This window comes from Haliaeetus albicilla, chromosome 15, assembly GCF_947461875.1.
Source record: "Haliaeetus albicilla chromosome 15, bHalAlb1.1, whole genome shotgun sequence".
In the NCBI taxonomy this organism is placed as follows: domain Eukaryota; kingdom Metazoa; phylum Chordata; class Aves; order Accipitriformes; family Accipitridae; genus Haliaeetus; species Haliaeetus albicilla.
Window position 1 is genome coordinate 6,480,040 of NC_091497.1, and position 26,936 is coordinate 6,506,975.

Genomic DNA, 26,936 nt, shown 5'->3' on the forward strand with positions numbered 1-26,936 from the left:
TGAGGAACAGAAACAAAATCTCTGATTGTTGGTGTTTCAAACTTCATTGGAGTCCTCTGGCAACCACAAGTTGATCCTCTGCAGCTTCAATACCCTTTAGCCCTCCATATAAGAGTACATGCTGAATAGAGGACAATGCCTGGTTGTTATGTTTATTTACCCTTACTACAAGCTGGGTTAACCTCTTCAAAACAGCTTTACTAAGCCCGTTAACCACACGGCCCACATGACCTGTAGCCGTATCCCTAATGTGATGTAAATCTGACTCGAGACCATATGCACAAGTTCTGCTGCATTGTGTCTCCGAAAACTACAAGTTTATTGCCGTCCAACCCTTCCAGGGCTGGACGCTTCCAGGAGGAAACGCTCTGAATAGCGACCGCTTAAAAAAAAAGAAAAAGAAAGTCAAGAGTCCCGTGTTGTCAGAGCAATAATTTTAATGGCTGTTGCACGTTTATGGGGGGGGGGGGGAAGAATGCGAAGCCCGTACGAGGTGATGATTTTCATCGCAATTATTTCAACCGGTGCATAATTATTCGAGGCTTTGCCCGTTCTGACAGGAGTTCTGCACCGGAGCGGGAAGAAGCATAGATACAAATAGAAGCGATTGACTCGGTTTTCATCTGCTCTTTTAAGAGAGCTCACAGCTTATGTTTTGCCTTTTTCCTTCAGTGAAGTCATAATCCCACATTTGTAGTAATTATCGTGATGTCACGCTGTCGGTGATGTAACTTCGTTGCAGGCTATGAGTAGTGCATGGGCCGTGCAGGAGGGAACAGTGGTTTGAGTCGGGAATAGTTTTAGTAATTAGCAATTCTGGCAAGCAAACTATGAGAGATGGAGAAAATGGAAATGAATTTCTACTTAAGCTTGACATCTTTAATTCCCCCCCCCCCAAGTATTATAGTCATCTTTTAAAACAGCTACTGGGGCCCCATGGCGAGAGCTTCATTTACCAGCTCATTTTTTCTTGATGGCTGTGGCAAGCGTAACAATGTTCTGTGCCTGCTTCAGTAATGGCATGTCGATCATGCTCCCGTGGAAAGTAAACGCTCCCTGGAAAAGAGAGAATATAAACTTCCTGAGAGGACCTCTGGAAATCGTAGTTGGCTTGTCTTTTTCTTTAAAAAGACATCCAATTGCCAAGAAACATCAGCTGCCCCAGGAATCCTGAAGCAGTTGTAGGAGACAAAACTAACCGAGACAGGGCAAATGCATTTAAAGAAATGCGGTGGGCGCTGAGGGCTCCAAAGAGGAGGCAAAAAAGAGAGAGAAGAGAGAAGCCCAGCGTGCAGCCTGCCCGTTTCAGCCTCTCTAGCTGGCAAACGTCGAGGGCCGAGAGCAGCGAGGCCGTGCATGCCGGACACCATGCCGGGGGGGCAGCTCTGCTCCCTGTGTCCGGCATCACCCTCCGGTGCCGGGGCTGTGCCGCAGGGCCAGGACAAAAATGTCTGCGGATGGAGGGCACAGCCAGAAGCGTTATCTTTGTCAGGAAACAGCAATAGGCATTTTGGGGGGGGGGGGGGTTCAGGGAAGTTTTCCTGACTTGGGGGTGTGTTGAGGTTGAGCTGCTGCACCTCTCCATCAGGTCTCTGGTTCTAAAGATGGGCTGGGCCTCTGCTTAGAGCCAGGGGCTGGGATGAAAGCTGAAAAAACAAGCGGCTGGTGCGATAATATTGCCTAAATCTGCTCTGGAGCCAAGGCGAAGCCCACCTGAGCTCTGCGTATGGGGAATTTCCCCAAGAGGATGCTGAACTAGCTGGTGTGCCTCAGCGGTGGCCATCTGAGAGCCAGGGCAGGTTTCAAAAGTCACTCTGTATTTCCAGGGATTTCATCCTGGTACCATGGTGACAAGTTTAAAATAACTAACTATGAATCGTAGTTAACTCTTCAACAGAAGACACGTGTTTTATATAGGGCCAAACCTGACTTATTCCTTTGGGCGCTTTAATCCACGTATGTGTTGCTGAGGTAGGATTTTGAAGACAAAACACTGTGCATCAAGACACGCCAAAGCTCAGTAGACAAAAAAAAAAAAATATCTGATTTGTAATTCTGACAGTACTTCAACACACTCTTGAAAAAACCAAATACAAAGACGCAATCCCTTCCCTGAAGAATTCAGAATTGCAGGCCCAGCCCCAGCGTTGCATAGGGCGTCCCTGTGAAGCACTGTGCACCCTTTTAATGTCCTGCTGCAATCGATTGGGGATCACAGGCTGGCCTTTGATTTGACAGTGAGTGAGGCTAACCAAGAACAGGGTAAGAACGATAGCGGCATGTGTGTCTGTGCATGCCTAGCGAGAGAAATGCAGAGGAGAACAAGCCGTTTATTGTTTTCTGGTTTTCATGTAAGGCTTGATGATCATTAAATAAGAGGACTTCAGTAAGTAAAGTGAAAATATAACCCATTTACAAAAATGTTTACGAAATGCGTTGCGCCAGTGACAGATCTAGTTTGACTGAAGCAGTGCTAATTAAATACTAAATCACATTCTAGAACAGTTAAGACAAAATTCCACCTTAAACAGTCATCTAATACAAATCAATATTGTTGTGTGGAAGAACAGGCTGTATTAAAGCCATTAAACACCTAATAGTTAAAACTATTATTTTATTCAAGGTAGGATTTCCTACTATAGCTCGCAGTATTTTAGGTGGGTTTGGTGAATAATGGGACTGACAGATAGTCAAGGGCAGATGCTTCAGATTGAGTTTCTTGTTTACAGAGCAATCAATCAACCCTACGTTACCCCAACAACATCAACATTATTATTATTACTGTTATTATTATTACTGTTATTATTATTAATAATAATACACAATTTTTTGCCTTGGCTACAACTTGGCCGTTTTCACTTATACTTTTAAACCTTTACAGAAAATGCAGCCTCAAACTGTTCCATTTATTAACTGTTGTGAAAATAAATTGGGAACTAAGTAAACATCTTATGACATAGGGCTTCTTCAGAATAATTCAGGTCTACGCCGTGATCTCAAACTGCAAGATACATTTTTTTCACTGTAAGAAAAACACTTTTTCATTGTGTCTGTTTTTCTATAGGCATTCAGTCAAATAATAGCTATTGCTTAAAAGAGGAATCTGCATGTGGGATGAGAGTGATAAGTAGAGATATGTTAAGGTCTGGAATCATCCTTCCTAGTTCTGTGAAATGGCTGACTTAGGAGCACAGTTATCCTAAGTAAGTACCTGCAATAGTTTGCAGAAAGAGATGGGCATCTAGGAATGACAATTCTGATCTCCGGTGATCCGAATTGTGATCGGGAGGGTCTTATCCCTTCCACTGACTGTACACGGGATGCTCCGAAGCCAGGTACCTCTGCAGGTGCCTAAGTTGGAGCATGATGAATCTGGGCCAGGATGTCTTTTTTAGAAAGCAGGAGTTAATTAAACAGCATGCCTAGCCTCTCTTCATTACAATAACATGTTTAGAAAGGAAACCAGGATAACAGTGTGTGTGTGGACATACGAACGCTGAACCGCTTGAGATCGGCCGTACGTTCTCTTCTTGTCAGTGTGCAGCTGTAGTTTGGGTTGCTAAGAATTTGAATTCTTGAAGGAAAAAAAATGCTTTTTTTTTCTAACAGCAAAGAAGTTGGCTTCTCTGCCTGTTCACTCTGAGGCTTATTTTCTCCCTGCTAATTTGCAGTGTTGAGGTAAAGTCCAGAAAAAGAAATGGATTTTAATGCCATGGAATATACTCTATTCACTGCCTCTCTTTCCACCCACAGGTTTCAACAGATAGGAAATACCAGTAATTATAGCTTTGTCCCCATGCTCTCTTTTCCAATTCTGCTAGATGAAATTTGCCTTTAGCATTCTTTTGATTTTCTCTCGCATGAACATAAAGAAAACAAGACTTTCCAGAAACACCATTTGCTTTGATAGCATTCATCTGGGGATTAATTTAGTCATAGATCTAAATTTTCTTGTTGGCTAATTTTCTCAACGATCTCACGCTTCCAGCCTGTACTTAGACTTCCAGTAGTTCAACAGTGGCACCAAAGGTCTGTTCTTAAGGAAGCCTGCAGCGTGAACGGGAGCGACGGCGGCCGCGTGGTGTGAGGCTGGGGGTTGCATCCGTCGCGTTCGGTGGCTGTGGTTCTCGCTCGCCAGGTAACCATATAAATCATTCAGCGGGAGCCTTTTCAGAAACCTGTAAAAGGACCCCAAACGTGTCAGACCTGCCCTGGGAAGAGCCAGGCCCTCCAGGTAAAGGCTGACGGAGGAGCAGCCGGGAGGCAGAGCCGCAGCCGGCGGGTGATGATGCACGGGTGCAAGTAATGAGAAGCCCAGGGGGGGATGGAGGACGACTGCGGTGCTCACCGGGCAGCAGGCTGGACGTGCAGCCCTTCCGAGGAACGGGTGGCTCTGTGGGCCAAAGGCATTGCCCCCGCTTTAAGCGATGCAGCACGTAATTCTGCTGTCCTTAGCCAGCGCTGTCCTTCTTGCGGCAACACCGTGGACGTGCTGAGGGAGAAGCCTGGTGAGGAAGAGGGTGATGTTGGCACTCCCCATGCGGGAAGGTATGGGAGCTGCGGAGGAGGCACAACACAGCGGGGGGGGGGATGTTGCATTTGCACAACCTTTGGCTTCCCTCAGCCTGCTCACTGTACACCTCGGCCAGGGCAGACTATCAGCAATGAAGAAAGTGAACAGGCGGCATTTTGCTTTGGGTCATCATGCAGACTGGCTAAGGGTCCTTCCCAGTTGACTGACAAGCAAGGAAAGACCCAAAGGTGTTTCCTTCTGGATAGCTCTGGGAGAGCAGAGCAACAAGGCGGTGGCAGACCCATCTAGCTCCAATTCTCTCCGCCTGGTTCTTGCAGCTGCCCACGGAGCCCACCACGTCGTCATTTCCCCATCTCTGTCTCTTGTATCAGACCACCTTCTCCAGGCTGAACGACGCAGGACCAGTACTGTGCAATTTGCTGCATCCCCCAGGAACCATGTAGTATTTGAATGCGATAAATTCACAATGACATTTAAGGTTCTGTTAAAACAGTAGTAACATTTTTAAAAACGTTAACAGCTATTTATGCAAGATGCAGGCCATGCTGAGTGAGGTCTTAACAGCTCTACTTTGAATTTCAATATGTCCTAAAGTGCTTCGGGAATGGAACAGAGAAGGCTTTTGGCAAATACAGAAAACAGCTGGAAGGGAATCAAAATTATAGAAAGCTGGTAGGGTGGTTTTTTTTTTTTTTTTTTTCAGAAGGGAACAGCAAAAAATGATAGTCTTGGAAAAAAAGAGAATTGAGCGTGGTCAGCCCCAAGGGATACAAAGATCCAGCCTACAGACAGGCAAAGCGATAAGGCAGAGTTGAGCGAGAACAGTCATTTTCACAGGTCAGGAGCTGAAGATACAGGCTCATGAAAAAGGGGGGCAAATCAAGTTGTGCAGTAGGAATAATTAATGCAGTGAATTTCCAGGTGGCCGTGGGGAGACCGAAGAGATGCAGAACCAAACTTTGCAACCCACCAGTTTGGCAGAGTTTACGCTTGTACCTTAGGAACCGCTTTCTGGATAAATGCAGCCACTACCAAAACCAACCCAGATCTAGCCAAGTTCAGCATGTAATTGAGGGCTCATCTTTGACAACGTAGAAGACAACCCTGGCCATGTGTTGCCATGGATGTTGGACATGGCTCTTGTCATATCTATATGTCATCCTAAAAGACTTCCTTTACCTATAAGGAATGACATGTATCAAGTTGCAGAGAGTCTCAGCATTGGTCTGTTTTTTGCCATGGCCAAAAGACGAACACATTAATGCAGTGTTTCCTGGAACATGAAGGCCTCCTCTTTTTGTGTGTCTATGCGTACCAGTATCCAGGAACATTTGCTCTGTGAAACTTTTGGGAGTAGTTAGGAGCTTGGTAAATCTATATGACCATCTCATAAACAGAATATATTTTTTTTATGGCAAGAAGCATTTTACCTTTCTAGAAGGTAAACGGATGGGATTCAGAGTCCCTGATTTCTGTGTCGTCTGGGGATCAATATGTTCTGGTGGAACCAGGAAAGGGGAAGAAATGATACAGCCAGTTTTCTTGCTAGTGTTTATCATTGTGTTGACTTTGCAACAGGCGAGGGACAGGAGGATCACAAGTGAGGTACCCTTCATGTTCTTCCACAAGATCAGGAAAAGTAAAGTTTCATACTTCTTTATCTGTCCTGAAACCTTTTTATATAATATGCAACGTTATGTGGGGTTTTACGCCCACCATCTTTTATATCCTTATGTACCACTGGGTTACCAAGAGAAACAAGCTGGCTAAAACTATCATGATACAGAACATTTAAGGCGCCTCATAGTCATGTGACAGTTCTCTCTGAGCTGTGGATTAAAGTACATGAGTTAATTAAAGTAAAATAATAATTGTTCTGGGACATGTGGGACAGTGATCAGATGAGCTAGTCCCCTTTGGTTGACAAGATGGAAGAATTAGATGTACTTCTGCACCTGGGAATGCTTGTGGCTTTTTCCTCCGTCTGTGGTTATCTGTGCCTCTACCCACGTCCATCCCAATGACTGCAATGAACTCACTAAGAGGGTCACTGCAGACCCTCAGTTCTTTCACCACTGGAATCTATTAATCACCTGCACTGGTACTGAATGTGAGGACTGGCTTTCCTAAGGCATAGCAAGTATATACATTTTGAAGTACCAAATAAGCCCTATAAGTTCTAAAAAGTCTATCAGATTTCTGTTCGATGGCAGATGAGACTCCAGACATGAGCACGGGTTGTGAGGACTCTGTGCTCTGCTGTTGTTATTAATTACCTCGATCATTGACAAGCCTTTGCTAATAAACCTTTGATTTGATGCCCTGTTCTACCAGTTCTCATCATACATGTAGCCAACAACTTTAACTCGCCCGTGACAGTGGCCAGGACTTTCTTAAAGATATTTATAAAGATTACATTAAGCCTGTGGCTTGTCTACAGTAGAAAGAAAAAAAAAAAGTCTTGCATCAGATGAAAGAACATAGCCAATAGTGCTATATTCATTTGTTGTGTGTGTCAACCTATGGGCTGTCCTGGGCCACTATGTAGAGTCAGCCAACTTTTTCAAAAGCAGTTTACTTTGGGAATCTAGTCAGGCAATTTAGATGGTAGGCTTGGAGGTGCTAGGGGATCCTGGTGAGCAGATAAGGCTTTGGCATGGGGGAGACTCTGGGTACCCAGGCCAGTGGAAGAACAGGAAAAGCAAGCCAAGGTCATGTTCCATGAAATTGCAATATGGACAAGACAGCACCTGCTGCTGAATTTTGAATTAAGTACAGCCCTAAGATAGGGGTTATCTAATGCTTATGGAATCACCAAAAAAAAAAAAAATCTCTGCCACTAGTTAGGTGACTGTTGCTCAGAAGACAAGCAAACTCATGAATGAGTGGAGGTCCTTTGATGGCACTCTGCTGTCACAGGGTCAGAAATACTGCCCCGTTGATGAAGATTTGGTTTTCTTCAATTACTTTTCTCAACAGTTCAGCTAGCAACACTTTCCTTTGCAGACCAAATGCCTGCAGTGAGCGTTTGGCAGTCGGGTTATCTCCTTGTCCTACTCGGCTGCCTTCTGAAGGGATGTGCATCTAGGAGCTAGGGGAAATGGGTGTCGGGGGACCAGTGAGCCAGCCACCCTTCTCTCCTCCACCCCCGTCATCGTTAGGAGATGTGGTGAATCAAACAGAGCTCCCATACTGCTCTGGTAACACGGGCCAAAGGCTGTGTGTGAATACAGCCATTGTCTAAATAAGTAATTATGTACGTCCCCTTCCAAGCCCTGTGACCGGTATCAGCACTCGCGGGCAGATGCCAGGCTAAATGGAAACGAGCAGAATGGGCAATGCCAGCTGGCCAGTGCAAACCCTGCATACCTCCCACAAGGGGAGATGGAGAACCCGTATAGACAAGCATCCTCAAGTCCACAGATGCAAGAAATCTTTGATCCACAGTTATCTGAGAAACATTAATTCTTTCCATGGTAATCCAGTGGCTCACCCACCTCTAAACCCTGAAGGTCTAGTTATGACTTTTTGGAGACCACAAAAATATATGGAATAAACGCACTAAAATCTGCTTGGATCTGAGAACGTTGTCTCTAATCCTGCACAATATTAACAAGGAAATAAGAGTGTTGCATTCTGGAAGAAGGGCAGATTTGCTCTTCTGAGGAGGGAAGGAAGCAGGTGGATGGCAAAGGGTCCCCCCTAAAAGCATGGCATTCAGGAAGATAATTCCCCTGGGATTAAATGAAAACACACACTAAGTGACCCCCTGCAGAGGAAATTTGGAAATCTTTGCTTTGGGGCTTAAAAAGAATGCTTGGATTTGCTTACAGGTAATGAACAAAAGAGAAGAGAGTCCTGGTCGCAGCAAATGGCATTGGGTCTGTGCCTGGGGGAGGAGTGATTATCCTGACTACAAAGGAATGACTTTCCCTTGAAACAGAAGGTTGAAACCATATTTTTGGGGAAGTCAAGAGTAGGAAATAAGCTAACAGCTGTGATGGTGCTGAATGCAGGTTTAATTAATTTTTTTTCTCCTGCAAGTTGTAGCCAAAGAGCCATCATAAAGAGCTGGGTCATGATTCAACCTTTTAGTGATGAACTTCCGAAGGTTAGTGAGCTGCTAGGAGGTGTTCAGTGATATCTGGGTCAACTGAGCACGTTTTTCAGGCTATAACAAGATAATGTCTCGCACTCCTCTCTGCTCAGGCCTGTCCTGCCTCCAGATCAGGCTGACACACAGCTCCTGGCCCCCTTTTAGCATCTTTGCAGTAGGTAGGAAATGCCCAAATAACTAGTGTAGTCACATATGAGAAACTGAAGACTCCACGCACAGCAAGCTATACAAACAGAGCTTTTTGGGTTACGTATTTCTGCATCCTCTCCTTTGAACCCTTTGACATTTGCCCCTTTTCTGTAGCAACATTATGGGAGAAAAGACACTTACACACAAAATCTTTGGGGAAAATAAATGATCCCTGAAAAGGTTTGTTGAAAATGTCTTTTTTTGCAAGAGGAGATGCTCAGTGGGTCTCTGTGATCTGTTGAAGGAAGGGATTGATGGGGAGGGAATTTTGCAAAGTATCAGCACCAGCAAGTTTTTGTAGCCATTTTGTTGAAATGAAGAAAAGGTTAAATATCACTCCCTTTTGTTTCTTTTCACCAGTGTAAACTTCCGCCAGAGCAGAAGCAGTTAGTTGGTTCAGAGGATAAATTAGTTTGTAATGCCAGAAGCAGTCCTGTTTGTATGAGATAGACTTCTACCTCTAGGAGCAGATGGAAGGACACAAAAGGTCAAGAAAGAAAGAGCACAACAACATGAAATGGAGATTAATTTTTACTTCAAATAACTGCCTAGCAGCAGTACAAGAACTCCGACAGAAGAAGCCCTTTCTAAAGCTCAACAGGTAGGAAGGACTTTGTGATCCCTCAAGTCCACAGTGGGGCAGGAAAGGTGAAGAACAGGGACCTACAAGGCCCTTTACTTCTCCTCCGCCTGACGTTATCATTCCCAGCCCACGGATGAGGGTCTGGCCCTGCTGTGTGAGCCAGACAAGCTGTTTTTCCCTCTTACAGCCCCCCAAGCTGCCTGAACCACTGGGGACAGCCATTTAGGCTGGTATGGGCCAGGGCATCATGCTTGGTCCAGCTCCAGAAACTCCTTCAAGCCACCAAAGTCTCTACTTCTCACCAAGAAAGCACCCTGTTTAGGATCCCTGAATGAAAGGCAGACATGAGGGGTTTTATTGCTGTCTTTAAATTTTCTTTCCTTTCCTTCTCATTGTGGTGCTTGCCTTCTTGCATGCTCCTCTAGAGTAGGAAAGAATAAAATTAAAGAATCAGAAGAAAAGTCCTAGAAACCAGGACTATTCTCCACTGGTTTCCATCCTCCGTCTTATAATGTATCGGGAACGGAAGAATCCTAGAGAGCACACTTGCTGCTGCCAAGCAGATCTTTATTTTATAGCACAAAAGCAGCTTCCTGGACAAACATCCTATCCAACCCTGCATTTTTTTCCCTTAGAGAGCATCATAGTTACTATATGGAAAAATGAAAAGTAACTAATATTAGGACTTCAGTATCCTCAGATGCCCTTAATTAAGTAATTTAGAATTAACTTGAGGTTTATAGTCACGGAAGCAATTTATTAAATATAGACTAGAAAATTTCGTCTGGAAGTAAATGACTACACAAGAGGCATTTGATGTTGAAGGGGAAGATAGCTATAAAATACAATGCAGGGGAGAAAAGTAAATACAGTGAGGCTCGTTCTGTCAGCGAGAATGGAATCACCATTACTTTTGTAGTCTATATTTTCTCTAATTTCAGATTCATTTTCTGAATAGGCTCGAACAGCCATTTTTTACTGCCATTCTCTATTTCAACTGATGGAGCTTTTGCAGACAGCTTCTCCAGGTCCCTGGAAACGCCAGCTAGCACAGAGAGGAGTGAAGAGGCAGCAAGACCGCTGCTACTTAAATTAACTGAAACAATATTTTGGCTGTACAGGCTTCTGAATTCCCTCAGTAAGCCTTAAAAAGAGCCATCTGGTCAGAACATTACATCTCTGGTTAGATCCCGCTTTGGAAATTGAAACGAGGCTCGTGAGCGCTCGTTAATGCTTTTTAAAGAGGAATTTGGGAGGTGGGTAGTTGCCTCGGTGGGTTGCGTGGTGCAGAGCAGGTTTTTTTTTTTTGGCATGATGGTGGGCAGGTGTCTGCAGCGACGGGGGTCTCCCCACCTGCAAAAAAAGCATCGCCGGCACCGGGACCGCACCGGCATGGCACGGCCCTTCCAAAAGCAAGGGTGCTTGCCCTGTCTCGCCAAGATCCCGCACAGCACCTCCTTGAGCCGACAAGGACAGAGGGCTCGTGCCTTGCTGCGGAGGGACGCGGAGGGGTGCCGTGCCATGCCACGCCGTGCCGTGCCATGCCATGCCATGCCCTCTGCAAGGTCCGCGTCCCCCGGGACCGCAGCTGACTCCTTCGGGAGCTACTGCCGGGTGGAAAGGGTATGGAGGGGCACAGCATCCGTCCTTCTGCTCTCAGTTTGCGGAGAAACTTCTCCCCGCGGGAAATGTCAAAGCTCCATCCGAGTCCCTCTCCCTCCGCGTTTTGGACACAGGTCTTTAATGAGTGGAAGAAAACAGATTAAGAGCCACTGAATGCCTGCTGGGGAGTGGGGGGGTGGGGTGGGGGGAGTTGGCAAGAAAATGTTTTGTATGAGTTTCTGCCCTGCTTAGGAGCTTTTGCAGCCCCGCGTAGTAAAATCTGTCTCCTTCTCTCCCCACCTGGCATAACTCCCTCAGGACTGATTGTGCCGGTGTAGGAACCAGTATAGCACAAGCAATTAGCTAATACAGCCCCTTCTGCTCTATTGTAAAGGTTCGAAATTCGCCCCCAGATGGATCTTTCTAAGTGAAAAGCCTTCAACTGTGACACAAAACACATTTCTAAAATCTTTTTCCAATAAAAAATAATAAAATTTTCAAATAAAATTGTGTAGAGAGACTTTAAGTACTAATATGAGCTCTCTCGATCTCTATTTATTCATCAATTTTCACATAAAAATTTCACCTGGCCACTTATTAAAAAGATAAACAACCTAACAGCAGCCCATGCTTCAATCCCACCAGCGTGTTCCATCTTTGCATAGAGATGCACCTGAGCCTAACCTTCTTAAGGCCGAACCTCAGAAAAAGGTGACAATTTATCACAAACCCCCGAGTCCCCCACTCTGCAGCCTGAGGAATATACATTGCCTAATTAACATAAATGACAGCGAATGCCCTGCGTCCTCCTGCAGCCCAGCGTGCACAGAGGTACCCTGCGCTGCCGACGTCGCCCCGGGATGGGATCCCGCTTAGTTGGTGGCACCTCAAAGCTCTGCCTGCGGTTTGTCCCGGGCGAGGGGAGCCAGGCTGTTTCTGCACGCCCAGCTCCACGTCAGAGCCCCGAGGTATAAGCGCGATATACTCCCCGTGGGTTGATGGGGTCCCGCACCGCCCCGTGCGGGAGGGATGCTCCAGCGCATCCCTCCTGGGAGGCAGCCCGGAGGAGCCTGCTGCCCCCCGGGGCACAGTCCTGCTCTCCCAGCGGGCAGGATTGGGATGGGATGGATCCCTCGTGGCTGGGTCCATACACGGGAAGCCCTCCCAGGGGGTTGTGGCACTGCCGGGAGAAGGAGGGCAGCCGGGAGAGACCTTCCCGGGAGGCGGTGGGAGCTGGATCTGGCCCAAGCACGAGGGCACATCGTCTCCAAGATACAGTGGCTTGGGGTAGCTTTTCCTAAACAAAGAGCATTATAAGGGAGCCACTGCTGGAAATTTCCATTCCTTTGTTGGGTAGATGCTGTGTAAATAAATGCATTCCTAAGATTTTTCATAATCCTGGAAAGGTCTGTAAAAGAAACTGTATAGTTTGTCAAATTGCTGGAGTTCATATATATTATTCCTCAGCCGCCGGGAACACGATATACAATGGCACAGAATATAATGCAAGAAACATACGCTAAAGGTCTTCTCAGAAGCACTTTGTGCATTTGTATGTGGCGTGTACAGATATTTCTTCGGTTTTGCGCCATGGGATCTGAAATATTCAACCCATATTACAGCTTAGGTTTGTGAATTACTTACCTTAACTCTAAATAAACCTTACCTGACAGGCGACTTTGGCGGCAGCATTTAGCTATTCCCTGGCTTAATGGGTGGGTGCTTTGAAAGCATTTATTAACTAGTACATGAGATAAATGTGTAAGCGACCTCTTACTTTACTTTTCTGCTTTTTCTTTCCGTCTAAATTTTATTTAAAAACCAGATGACTTGGGAAGATCCCGTTATGATAATGATATTGTGCCTGATGTATTTACAAGTCAAATGGCTCAAAAACGCATTTTCAGTGTGTTACTTTCTTGGCATGTATAAACACTAACTACATATAGAAAAGATTATATTCCTGTATCCAGTGTATTGGTAATGTAAACGCAGGAATTACTCACCTAGTAACGACTATTGTACCTTCCTTGGTAGAAGTCAGGTATTTTTCTTGAAATAAACTAGTAACTTCTCCCACTAACTCTACCCCCTTGGACTCGGTTAATCTGGATTTACAAGATCACTTCCCTGTTTAATGTGGTACATATACTTCAGAAATTTAGAACAGAAACTGTCCTTTAGAGTACCAGAACAATATTTATTACCCTTCTTTTTTCATTTTTGAACACACTCTGACATTTATCTTATATTTAGACTTTCCCAACAGCTATGCCTTCTTTTCTTTAGGATGAATTTTTAAATTTTGAAAATCATATCCCCTAGTCATGCAATTCTACTGGAAAAATATTGAAATTATATGGAAATAATACTTTTCTTTTTAAGCACCTTTCATTTTTAGATCTCAAAGTTCTAGACAAAAGAGTGCACTTAATAAATAGTTGTATAGAATACAAAATACATTACTGTGTATTTCCTACATATGCTATCTCTCAGTCAGATTAGAATGTGACCCCCCCCCCCCGCCCCAAACCAACCTAGAAGCCAAATCAAAACAATCCCTCAGACAAGACTATCTCCGTAAGGTAAGCCCAAATACTTTTGGCTAGCTGGTTAGCTCTCTAATTTGCTTCTGCTCCGACACCGCCACAGCATCTCCAATTCTGCAGCGCTCATCTGAGATCCTAATTTTTCCTGACCTCAGTACTCACATTTGGGGGCTACTATGTCAAAGCATTTCAGCCTCCAGGATGAAGTAGCCTGGTTCAGCCTTCTCTCAAAGAAAGATCATTGCGGCAATTGTAGCTCTCAAACTGGAATAGATTATAAAAGCTTATTACTGCATTTTAATATAAAATATTGTTGACTAAGGGCATCAAACTTTAAACCCAATTAATAACAAACTACGATCCCAGAGACTGCAGACCAGTAACTTATCTACCACACAAACAGCCGCACAAATCCCTCACATTTATTTTTTCCAGGCTTTCAACTTTGATTAATAACATGGCAAAACCATGCAAGTCTCGACCGTATTAACCACAGCTATATTTTCAGTCTTACTGACATGAACACTTTAATATAATAAAAGGAAAAGGAAAACAGAAGAGGTGTTTCATTAGGACACGAGGATTACTAAAACCGCTGTGTGGAGTATTTGTCAGGAGGTGGTAGGGGAAGAGTTATTACTTACATTTGAGCATGTTGCTAGGACGCAGAGCAAGAGGATCCCTCAGTGAGATATGTTTGCTTTGGAAAAAAAATTAAGTAATCAGACCGTCCAAGCTCTTCTTACTGACACATTTATAGTACCAAATTGCAAACTCAGTTAAGAAGTTTGGAGCGCTACATGGAAAACTATTTTTCCCATTTTTTTATGAAGCCCGGCAATACGGCAGTGATATAAGATCTAGAAGTTCACATATTAACCTGCCAGTCCTTTTTTATTGATAGACGGCTACATGCAAAAATATATGAAGCATGCAACCTGGTTGGTTAAAAAAATAGCCCAAACCACAAACCCTCAGCAAATCTGTTCTTGCAGCCGATTATAGAAGCTTATAATCTATTTTAAAAGCATTTATTAAAAATAACCAACAAAACCTCAAATCCAAACCCCCCTCCCCCGAATGGCTGATCTTAGTGAGAAACCAGCATTATGTCAGTAAAAGAACAGCTTCAAAACAAATCCAAGGACTAATGCTTGCCTAATATGGAATTCTTCAATATTAAACACGTTTGGCTTCATGACTGTGTGATACTGGGACTAGAGTTAAATTCAGTCCAGTCTCCTCATTGATTGTTCATATGACAGGGGTATTCCTTAGACGAGTTTCTGACACTAAATTCAGATGAATGAATAGTATTATACACATCATAAACATAAACAATATTTGGCTATGTCGTTTGACTTTTTTCTTTCTGCATCTACCTGCCTACACATTTGCGCCAGCAGTATGTTTGTAACGGTGCCTTTTGTAAGGAAGCCAAGCTTTGTAAATCAGAGTAATGGGCAAAACCAGTTGTACATTTTCTATTTCTAAATTGTTTGCACGAAGACATCTACATTTCAAAATCGAGGGAACAGAAGAAAGAGATACAGGCATACAGCATCCTAATAGTGACTCTGAAATAACTGCTCAGGACAGCACCTGAATATCGTAGTCATGGAAGTACTGGAAGCGCCCAGGTACCACAGAGTACCACAGAGTACCACAGATGCGATAGCCTAGCAAAGAGAAGGGCAGAGCAACAGCAAATACCTTGTCACACTTTTACCCTGAGATGAAAGCATCATTTCTGCTTTGACCATTTTAGCATTTGTAATGCACAACATCTGCAGTATTAGAAAATGCAGGGGAACGGGGGAGGCACACACCCCAATCTATTTCTACCCACCAGAAAGTGAAGAAATGTACAGAAAACCTTTATACGGCACCGGAGAAAGTGAGACGCTATGCACAGTCTTATATATCTGAACTTCACTACTGAAGAGATTTGTTTCCCACTTGAATGCCACACAAGCGCACGCGAACTGATCCCACTCATCTGCGCTCCCTGTTCTGACATCGGGACTTTGCTTCTTAACTAGCCCGGGCTTGGCTGCAACTAAGATAAACATATTTAGCTGCAACTTTTTTTCTTTCAAAAAGAGGCAAACTGGATTATAGCAAATAACCTTTAAGATAATTAACTGACAATGCCGCAACTAGCATAAAATCTTCCTTCAGGCGACCCCTAATTTAAGTATTACTGGCACAAAGTGGAGACAGATTGTGCATCACCACTGCAATATTTACATAGCAGAAACCCACAGAGCAGGAAACGTGAGACTCAATGATGCACTAAATTAGGAACAATCATATTCTAGTGTTAATTTGCTTTCTCCTCTATCCAAATTTCAGGTCCAGCAATTGGTACAAATGCACATAAAACATTCCCATTTTTAATGATTAAGAACCGCAATCTGCAAGCAGTTTTGCTCAAAAGTAAATTCACTCACTGCTAGGGATGTTTGCAGGATCAACCCCCCAAAAGTGAAACAGGTTTACCAACACAGAGATTTTTTAGAAAAGCAAGACTTCCTAATCGGTTTATTTCTTCCCATAAATGATGTCTGCACAAGCAGTCCGAGTCGTCTGCCAGGCTACCTGCCTTTCGATTGCAAATATTTTCCTATGACAGCAAGACCATGATTCTGCGGCATAATGGAGAAGCGCTTTTAATTCACCAATGCTGTAGATATATGCAGGTACTCAAAAGGCTGTGTAATCAAAGAATTAAAGTTAAAACATTTGGGGGGGGGGGCGGAGAAAAAGATAGTGGTCTATTTGTAAATATATTGGGAAGTGACACATTTATAATAAATATACACTCTATAGTCTATCCAGATACAGACTTCACGAGCAGTACTCTCAGTTACAGCACACTTCATAAGATAAATGCAAAGAGCCATCACTAATCTTTCTAAATCTTAAATATTATTCAAATTTGGTTTCCACTATGGCATATTAACAAAATATTTACCTTGCCTAATCGCTGATGTTCTTCAAAAGCAGAAATCAGTTCTTGTGCCCACTTTATTTTTTCAGGGCTCGGAGAGAACTGTTCCTGGACAACAGCAATTTGGTTGGGGTGAATCACCTGCTTACCTACAAAGAAGATTAATAACACCAGAATCATGCATCGACAAACAGATGTTCAAGCAAAATGTTCCAACCACTTGAGGCTCTCATATGCCTCGCAGACTTTCTTGCTCTTTAACTAATTATTTTACTTGGTTTCTTTTATTTTTTAAACTGAACAACAGGCAGATAGCCTTTTGCCAGATTTTTTTAAGAATAAAAATATCTTGAGCTACGCTTGCATTCAATATCGTTTGAAAGAACCCACGATTCTTTCTCCTCCCTCCCCATTTCAATCCATACATCTTCTCTCAGTCGTTTCAGGTGCAATTTTTTGTCCAGGGCAGTCAATAACACTTAAGTATAATAATAATAATAATCTCTGAATTTAACTATATAAATAACAGCTCCAGCCACTCTTAAATAAGTTGTATTAAAATGCGTTCAGAAAATGAGATCTGAAGAAGATGGCAAGAGATTTGTAGGACTGAAAAGCTACCAGTCACCTAAGGATCATGCTCTAAATTCTCAGTATTGGCTTAGCATCATAAAATCCTCAATGTTGTTTAAAATGTTGTTGTTGCAATAGTTAGCAGTTGCAGGTAGGTTGCAATATTTATTTAGTCACCCGTATATTAAACAACTGCCAGTGGTGCCCGGAGATTTTATGAAGCACTTTTTTTAATCCTTTCTTGTATAAACATATGTTAAGAAAATAAAAATAGATGGTGCCTTTTTTTCACTTGAGATTTTCAAACGTGAATAGACAGGCACATAATCCGTTTTAATCTGGTTTGTATTTAGCTACCTTAAAACAAATACATATCTAATTTGTTTGACAGTTTTAAAAGTGCAACATCTGACATTATTAGTTCATTTCTAAGGGAATTTCACAGACCGGTGTGATTTCTGCACTTGGGTTTCAAAGCGTTTTAAGAAAGAGAGGCTACCATAATTCCCAGCTTCCTGCGGAATAAATGACTCGCCTCCCGTGCCAGACAACAAAACTAGTTAGAGGGATGAGCCTGATCCTGCAAACCTGCCGTCAAGTGAGCAGCCTCCCGCACGCCGAGGGTCCCGCAGCCCTGCCGTCCCCCCGCGCGCCGCCGCCTCTCGCGGGAGCGAGATTTTTGCACGCCAGGAAAAAGTTGGAAGGGTCAGGACCTGAGGAGGTTTCCTGCGCACAGCGGCGTCTGCTCCCGTGTTCTCACTGAGGGGAAGGCAGCCGTACGCTAGAAATCAGCCCATCGCTTGAGTCTGAGGAGTCTCACGCGTGACCGCAGACACACACCTATTTTAAATGAAATTACCACTGCAAAAAACCTGGGATTACTTTTATCGGACTGCAGTGGGTCTGGGTGATAAGCTGGAGCGCAGACAAAATCTGGGGGTGCAGCGGCGCAATCTACTTAGTTTAACGAGCAAAGAAACAGTGATTTTTTTAGTGTTACGTTTCTTTGCCAAAGAGCCACAAGTAGCTCAATTTTATTTTATATCCAATTAAACAACCTTTAGTTCATGATCTTATGGGCATCCAAATATTCAGCTTGAAATTTCAATGTCTATTTAAAAAATACCTTAAAAATAGGTAAAAGCTTAAAACTCAGTAAGAACTATATTTTTTTGGAAAGAAATTACATGGAGACAGATTTTTCTTAACTAACGTGCTTTACAGTAGGTCTAATCAAAGGTTTTTTAGTCAATTTAATCAAATGTCACCATTAATAAGATTATGATGTTCCTTATTTGTAATACAACAAATTCTGCCTAGCTAAACTAATTCTAAAATTGAAGGGTGCACAAATAATTCCTGCAAAATCCTAAGGAGCTTAACTTTCTGGGAAAAATGTAGAATATATTTAAAATTATATTTAAAGTCAGTCTATAATTATAACAAAAATAAAAATACCTATATATGATTTTTTAAATTGTAAAACGTTTCTGTAAAAAGATTTGCTTTTGATAAAGAGATCTGTAGCAGTAAGCTATACTTTTTATCATTAAAACTCTCCTGAACAATTTACAGAGAATGTAATCTAACTTTTGATTTATAGCACTCAGTTGATTTTTGTCACAGATTATGTATCCAAATAACTGTATAATAGACGTAATGCCATGCAGGAATGAAGCAAATATTTTAAACAGAATTGTTGTTATTGACAAGTAACTGAGAGAGTGCAAAATTGGAAGACATTAAAATTTATGACCATGAAATCCTTTTTACAGTACCACTTGATATATCGTGCTTTAAATCAATACCTGTCAAGTCTTTTAGGTAACTGTATGATGGTGTCATTTTAGTCTTCTACAAAAGACTGCAAAAAGAGAGGAAACCTATAGTGTTTCGTATTTATATCTGGTTTCTCAGCATGTAGGACAGGACTTTCCATAATGACTAAGTCAGTTGCTAAAGCTTGCGGCAAGGTTTACTTAATTTTTTACAAAAACATTCCTACAAATGATGACCATTTATATAGGCAACACTCTGACTTTAAGTCCATGAGTTCTGGTATCGTAAAACTTCTTGCCAGGTGTGTATGTGTGTGTGTATATCTATCCCCCAATATATATATATACAATGTATATATAAATATACATATAAAACATCTATTAATTTGGCTAGATTACATTTGAAAACATTTGATTTCATGTAAACACACTCACTGAAGGAAAACCAGACTGCTTTTAAGATAACTGGAAAAGAAAACAGCTACAATAAGCAGAGGGTCACAATAGTAACTAAATAGCTGGTAAATTCTTTGTTTTATTATTTTACTTGTTTAATCTTGAGTGAACATATTTGATTACACTAAGGCCAATTCTACTGGTCTAAATGTGAATACGGGAAAACCTAAGGACATGTAACTTTGCTGAATATTTTGGATTTGCATTAGTTTTGAGCGTGATGAATTTGGCCCTATGCATGCAAGTGTGTGTTCTCCAGCTAAGAGAGCAATTTGGAAACCTCAGCTCCTTTTAGTCCTGTTGATTTCAATGATTTTGATTCTTTGTGAAGAAGTAGCAGGAAGGGATCTTAAATATTTTAAAATAACAAAAATTGCGTGTTTTGAACTTGTTATTAAGGTGACATTTCAGTAGTTTATTCTCACATTATTAGAGGACTGTCAATAGCAAATACGATCTGCAGACTTCTGCTATATACAAGGTTATGGATTAAGCTAAGATCCATTTGTAATTTTCTGTGATGAATATTAAATTGGAAAAGTTAAAATGTTTAATTTATGTAGTTTTGGAACAAAATGTTTTTGCTTTCAGTTTTGAAATGACATTTTATTTTAATCAAAACAAGCAAGAAAGATTATAAAAACATTAGATAAACTGAAAGCAAAAGAAACAAAAGAACAAGTGAAACGTTTTGGATCAATGGCAAATATTTTTTTTCTTTTTTACCAAAAATTTTACTTAAACAGATTTTTTAAATTTTTTTTTTTTTGGCCACCAAATCAGAAGAGTCAGTATTGCCTCATCTCTAATTATGGTTGGACTGGTTGTCAGGCTGTTTGCTGGATTTTTGAAATGTGTTGATGATAGTTGTAGAAGGGCAGGAGGCAAAGAACAGGAGCTGTGAGTTCACCCGAATGAAGCCTGTAGCTTTTACTGATCTTTACTCCTCGTACAGAAAGGCAAGACACCTCTATGGCCGAATTAGAAATTCACTTTATGCCCTAAATTGCCACATGTGACCTTTTTATTTGTCTCCTATCTGGACCCTATCCTGATGTCAGACAACTTCCACCATAAAGTCAGTGGAGCCCAAACCACCGTCAACGTTGTTTATGCTGAGCGTTTCTAAATTTCCTACATTGGCAGCCTGAGTTAAGTATTTAAATACACATTAAGCGTTCAAAGAGTGCTCTCAACGGCGCTAGGCATCTGCAACTCCATCTTCTGTCAACAGGAGGTTCAGATGCTTAGTTTCTTCAAAAATCAAGCCTTTCCTTAAGCTAGGAAATCCTGGTTGAGATCAGGTAGCCATCAGCAGGTGCTACCACTCAGGAGCTCTATTATTTTCCCAACTTCAATTGCAGGCGAATGCAGGGTGGAAGTCCACAGGGACGTGGATAATGTAGCTGCGAGGAGCTAACCGTTTTGCCTCTGAAACAAGATCTGGTTTTGCAAATGTTGAAGCTCAACAGACAGCAAGGCAGAGTTTGCGCTGAAGAGCATTGGTTGCTATTCTTTCACGGGCACGTCGAGATCACGTAAAAGAACGCTTGTTTTTTTTGCTTGGTGCTTTGAGATATCCTATACTGCTAACTGTAAAGATACGGTTTGCTAGCTGGCATCACCAGGACCCATGCCTTTGGTAATAAAACCCTAAGAGATTCACTATGACCGTACGTACATCCTGAACGACGGTCAGAGACAAAAAACGTAAAATGTTCGTCCTCTGTGCTAGAATTCTCTAATGCATGCGTCAAACGGCTGATTTCTATTGCAAACCCCCAATCTTTGGTGGCTGCACTGTCCCACCAGGGTGTCCGAGTGATCTGGTACACCAATCACAGGGTAACAGGCTGCATTACCGGACTCTGGGGCAAGGAGCCTGCTGCTCTTGCTGTCTGCCAATACCCGTAGGTGTCACCAGCACTTACTGGGAGGGGAGCCAGGAGACAAAAAACAAATCAAAGGAAATAATAAGAAAATAACTTTCCCCTAGCAATTAGCATACGAGATTTGCTTCTCAACTCCGTCGCCTAAAAAGTATTTTTTAATAACTGCCGTTTGAAAAAAATAGGAGAATGGGAACCACATATTTTAAAAAGCAATTGTAGAGTGGTCATCGCAGAGTACAGTGTCGCCTTTCCCGTGCTCTGTGATGGGAGGAATTACGGCGCAGCCTCTACCCCAACTTCTCTTCAAAAACAGTCACACGCTTCATGGGATGTGCTTTTAAAAAGCGGCCTGTGACTTTTCAGGCAAAATTTCCAGACCCAATTTTAATGGTGCTAATAAACATAAAAGAGCTTGGTATTACTGAGTTTTTCAATAAATGAACTGAAATAAAAATCAGGTTGTTTGTCTAAGTGACAGTAAACGTAGCAATATATTTAAATTGAAGAAGATATGCATTATTTTGAGACATCGGCAGAAAGCCATACCAGTGAATCCCATTGAGGCACCTTCTCTTGATTGCCTGCGGAGCCCATCTTCATCTCGGAAATCGATGTAAACAAGGTCTATTGCTTGAAGGCCAAATGCTTTTGCTGTGACTATTATTTTTTGCCTGGCATATAGAATATCGTGAGTTTCCTTACTGCTTGTTGCACCTACAAAAACAATGAAAACAAAGAAAAGCTGGCAAGAGTGTTTTAAACCTTTCTATTTTAAATATTTCCTACGTGAAAAAAATGAAAGTTTGAGATTTCATTTAACCAATTTAGAAAGCAAAAGAGGGGTGCAAGGCTATATTGTCAAACTGATAGTCTTCTGAGAAAAAAAAAAAAAGGTGCTTTAGTAAAAAAAAAAAAAATCTGTCTTTAAACACTAGCTGATAAAATTCATATTTTGATTTAGTTCAAATCAGAAGTTGTAAGCCTGAAGTCTTCAGCAGGTAAGGACTGCTGACTTGGAACTAACATGAAGTAATTATTTGATTATATTATTTACTATATGTACAGTTAGAAGCATTACAGCAAGAGAAGCTTTACACAAAATTGATATACTGGGTACAACTAAATGGTTAAAAAATTCACACTGAGAATAGAATTGCACTTTCCTTGGTTCTGATTCTTGTCACAACTGATATCCTAAGCTGAATATTTAAGCTTTAGTATTTGGATGAAAAAATGATGGTAGATGACTTCTGAGAAGAAGCGAAAGTATTCATGAGACTTCATGTGCTCAGAGGGCACCAGCTAAGCAACGTGCTCACGTGAAGGCTGGTGTGAAATAATAATGATGATGATGATAATAAATAATAATAATAATAATAGTAGTAGTAGAAGTAGTAATAATGTGTTCGCTTTCCTCAGGGTCACTATTTAGACACAGTTTTCCAGTTTGTAAGGAATATTTTATTAAAGCAATGCTAATTTTTACATTAATGTACTTATTTTTAATTTAAATGTTGATAGCTCTGCACTTTTATCTTTAAACTGAATCAGATTAATAAGAAGGTAAGCGGCCTCTCATAAAAGAAATTGTGGTGAAATGCTTTTTATTTCTGAGGAAGGCTAATAGTGCTTTCACATGAATGCACAGCTGTATTGACGTGGGACATATTCAAAGTAAATTTATAAAAGCAAAATGTAGCAGAGGAGTACTGGTGTGTGATGTCAAAATCCTGACTGATAATTGTCTGTAAAACAGTGATGAAGCAGACACTGGAATTTGAGGACTTTTAGTGTAGTTCTTAAAAGCATGTGTATGTTTCTTGTGGGTATTATATTTTTAAATAATTTCAGTGACTCAACAGGTTTTGGGTTTTTTTTCCGTAATATTCGGTACTGCCTGGCAAGAAGCACAAGAAAGTGTCAGTGCCCTGTAACACTCAGGGACCACATTTTAATCTGCCAGTGACACATTCTGCATTGAAAAAAAATTAAGGAGAAAAGTGAAAATGTAAAATGCAGAATCAAGTGTCGTCATTACTTTAATTATTGCTGTTGGAAAAGCAATGGCCATAAATCACATTGGGCTTCTCCAGTGCAAATACCATACGTTAACATTTATAATAAACACACAGGTAACAACCTATGCTGGCACGGAAATCCTCTCCTCCAAAGACGACTGCGTCCAAATGAAAGCCAACCTGGGATCCTGTTCTCAGTGCTTCTTCACAGACAGCCTTCAAATGAGAACAGAGTATTAATTGCTACAGAAATGCAGGACGCAGAGAGACTACAGATGATATTACAGCAACTCAGTATTACCAAAATCCTTCAGCCTAAAATTGCTCTTATTAAGCAAAGCCATTGTAGGTGCTCGGCTATGCACAGTGCTTTAAAATGACTCAGCAAAAGAGAAAGCATTATCCTTCCCTAAGCACCTATATGCTTAGACTGTAAATACAGGACATTGTAGTACATTCCCTACCTCCTGGTTGACGTAATGCCTGGGTATTACTGTGATCACTACTTCAGATATTTATGCAACAATATGAAACAAAACATTTGTCAAATACTGCTTAAAAGCAAAGAAAAAGTATGAAATTTGATTTGTCTGACATGTAATATACCCACATGAGAGCAGAAATAAAGATCAGAATCTCTTTTATTAAATAAATAATATGAACGGTTTAGAACAGTTGTAGATTCCTTATAGGATATAAGGATTCCTTACAGGATTGCCAATTTAAAGTCTTCCGCTACATATAACTAAAACGTAGCTAAGGAAGTTAAAAATGCAACAAGTGCTGCAGAGAAGTATTAAAATAAAAGCAAGAAAAATTTTGCTGCTGTAGCTATTCTATGAACAAGTGCATTTCCAAAATACTACTATTTTATATCCATGTTTGGATAATATTAATATTTTTTAAGGCTAAGGTACGTGGAGAGAGACACATGGAGAGAGATGTAATTACCAGTTCCACTAATGAGTGTTCTTCGATGGCAGCTGGTGGGACAAGAAATTATTCTTTAACAGAGTGCTCTAAAAGGCAACTCTCCTGCCAACATCAGGAATATTCAAAATTTCACTATAAAATACTGTAGGTGAAGAAAAAACCTCAGCTGGTTTAAAATATGATTTAATTCCGCGTATGCACACCGGACAGGAGTGTGTCTATTTGGTTACTGCTTTATTATGTTCCCAGATAGGTTAGCGTGTGTTGTAAGATAAATGGCTGTATCGAATGAGCAGGCTGCTCGTGAAGCCTGCCGGTACTTCTGGAGGTACTTCAGATGTGTGTGTCCTCAGCTGGTCCGAAACTTTTCCCTTAGAGCTTGGGAGGGGAATGCTGAATTTCTGGTGCATGCACGAGATCTTCTGTTTCATTACCATGCTGCCTTGCCTTTCTGAGAAACCTGGACTTGATAGTAAAGGTTGGGGAGTAATTTATATTAAAATGCACTTTAAAAATAAGATTTGATCTAAAATTACCCTAAAAAAGGGGCATGTTCTTCAGATATTTCATATTTTCAAAGTTAATTATACTTCTAATCTTACCATTAAACACCCCATCATACACACAAAAAAAGGGTAACATGAAATTTGGTTGTAATGTTATCAGTAGAAACCATTATAAAGATGCCAGATAAGCAATAGTGAAATGATGATTAATTGTTTTTTTCTAATTAAATGTTATACAAAAGATGAGTTTGATAGTTACTAAATAGCAAGTGTATTGCCACAACGTGAGTATTTAAAATCTTTGGAGAAGCCCAGCTCCTACTCCAAGTGTGTTAAAAATGATAACAGTAATGCAGAGAGGTTTTGGTATTTGGCATGGACTGTCTGGAACTGTTCTGTCACTGAACTGAATTTTCAATTTATGAAGGCCTTTACAATACAAACATGAGAGTTCAACGTACAAATGTTTTACGGGATCGAACAATATGTTTAGTATTCTTTAACCTCTCCTCCTTGATGAAATTAGGGGGAGACTGGGGAGTATTCTGCTTATCCTAGTTTGCTGAGATGGCAAAATATGAACACTTCAAGACCTGCTTACCTTAAAATTGAGCAAGCCCACTGCAGTTTCCACAAAGGGGATAAAATTCATTGGTTCTACAAGTGTTCGGTCTTTTAGGTGGTGTAAGAATTTGTCTGAAAACTAAAACTAGACAGTATGAGCTATCAGAGAGAAAAAAAAAAAAGAACAGTCTACATGTATATATAATACATCAGATTTTTACCTGGCTGTAACAACACCCCGCCCCACCCCCAAAACTTATAATTAAAAAAATTAAATCAGCTTTTAACAAGGCCTGAGATTTGAAACCACAGCATTCCCATACATTTCTGAGTTTGGAGGCTGGTTGGCAAAAAAAAAAAAAAAAAAAAAAAAAATCCAGGCTTAGCACCTCTCACCCTGGCTTAGTGAAATGCAAATCCGCGGGCTCTGGAAAACAATGAAGTGCTGCTGTACCTGAGGTCCGGTTTTGTTTCAGGTCCAGCACTGCCATCACTGGAAGCGCTCCCCAGCCTTCTAAGTGGCATCCGTATTATTCATTACGGCACCGTTACCCTTTTGTTCAATAGGCTTTTCTTCATAATTTTTTAGCTTACCTAGGAAGGCCTTAAAAAGGAAGTTTAATTCTTTGAAGACCAAAGCTTGCCAATTTTTTCCATGAGACCAGTTCACAGCTAGCTCTGAGCTGCCAGTGGGGTAGCCCAAATTCCAAAATCTATCATCTGGAAACATACAAAAGCTCTTGCACAGATTTTTCCCCTTTCAAAAGGGGAAAAAAAAAAGGGGGGGGGGGGGAAATCCTCAGCCCTATATTGTAAATCTATTATGTCTGTCCAGATCGAGTAATTTGCGCAGAGATAAACATATCGCAGGTAAGGCAAAAATATGTTAGTAAATAAAGACAAAAATAACATATGCATATATTTTAAATTTAAGGAATATTTGACTATTAATGGATATCAAAGGAAAGGGAATTTTAATCATCTCTCCATTCAGTCTCAGTTGGGTAAATCATATCTAAGAGATTTGCATAAATATAAACCATCAAAGACTTTTCATCTTCAAAGGGGGTTTCAAGACCCTATAAGCTTTGTACTGTAATCATCGCAGGTCACAACCCTGCAGGAATAAGGCTGCTATGGCAACATAAAAAACTAATGCTTAAGGCTTAGCATAATATTCTGACTAATAGAAAGGAAACTCATTTTAAAAGCTGGCAGCCTATTTACCAGAAGCTGGATTAGAGGTGTTATTTCCCCTTTTAGCTTCCCCCCACCACCCCTCCCCAAAAGAAGGAAAATCTAATCACCCAGATCTTGAAAAAAAGCTTTCCAGCAATTTGCAGTAACTTTACAATTAGGCCAAAATAAATCACAGCTTTCTTCGATGAAGAATTCTGCCCTTCCCATCCCTACTTTGCATCGTCACTGTGGCCCTCTTGGTAACTTTTCTTTGGAGAAGAGAATTCCACCCAAAAATGTGCAAGGAGAAAAAAATAATAATCAATGCAATTCACACGTGCGAGTGTACAGTATGGCAGGTACTATAGTGACAGAAAACAGTAAATGCAGAAAATGAGGTAATATAATAGCATCAGCATGTATTTTTAAGACTTCTATCTGATTTTTATTTTTTACGCAAAAAAAAGTAAAAAGTGCTACTGTGTTTATATTTTAGGTACAAGTTAAAGC

General features: G+C 41.2%; 1 protein-coding gene across 7 annotated transcripts in view; it reads right to left on the reverse strand.

Moving 5' to 3' along the window:
* Positions 1–419: 419 nt before the first annotated feature.
* Positions 420–26,936, reverse strand: part of CLYBL (citramalyl-CoA lyase) — a 175,047-nt gene continuing 148,530 nt past the window's right edge. For 2 of the 7 annotated variants that reach the window (XM_069802403.1, XM_069802398.1), the window contains 5 exons: positions 25,285–25,386; positions 23,367–23,460; positions 21,773–21,940; positions 16,552–16,676; positions 420–1,056 (listed from right to left, as the gene is read on the reverse strand). In XM_069802403.1, coding sequence (XP_069658504.1) covers positions 961–1,056; positions 16,552–16,676; positions 21,773–21,940; positions 23,367–23,460; positions 25,285–25,386 — 585 coding nt within the window. In that variant the 3' untranslated portion in view covers positions 420–960. The other 5 variants (XM_069802399.1, XM_069802400.1, XM_069802402.1 and 2 more) reach the window with 5 other exon arrangements.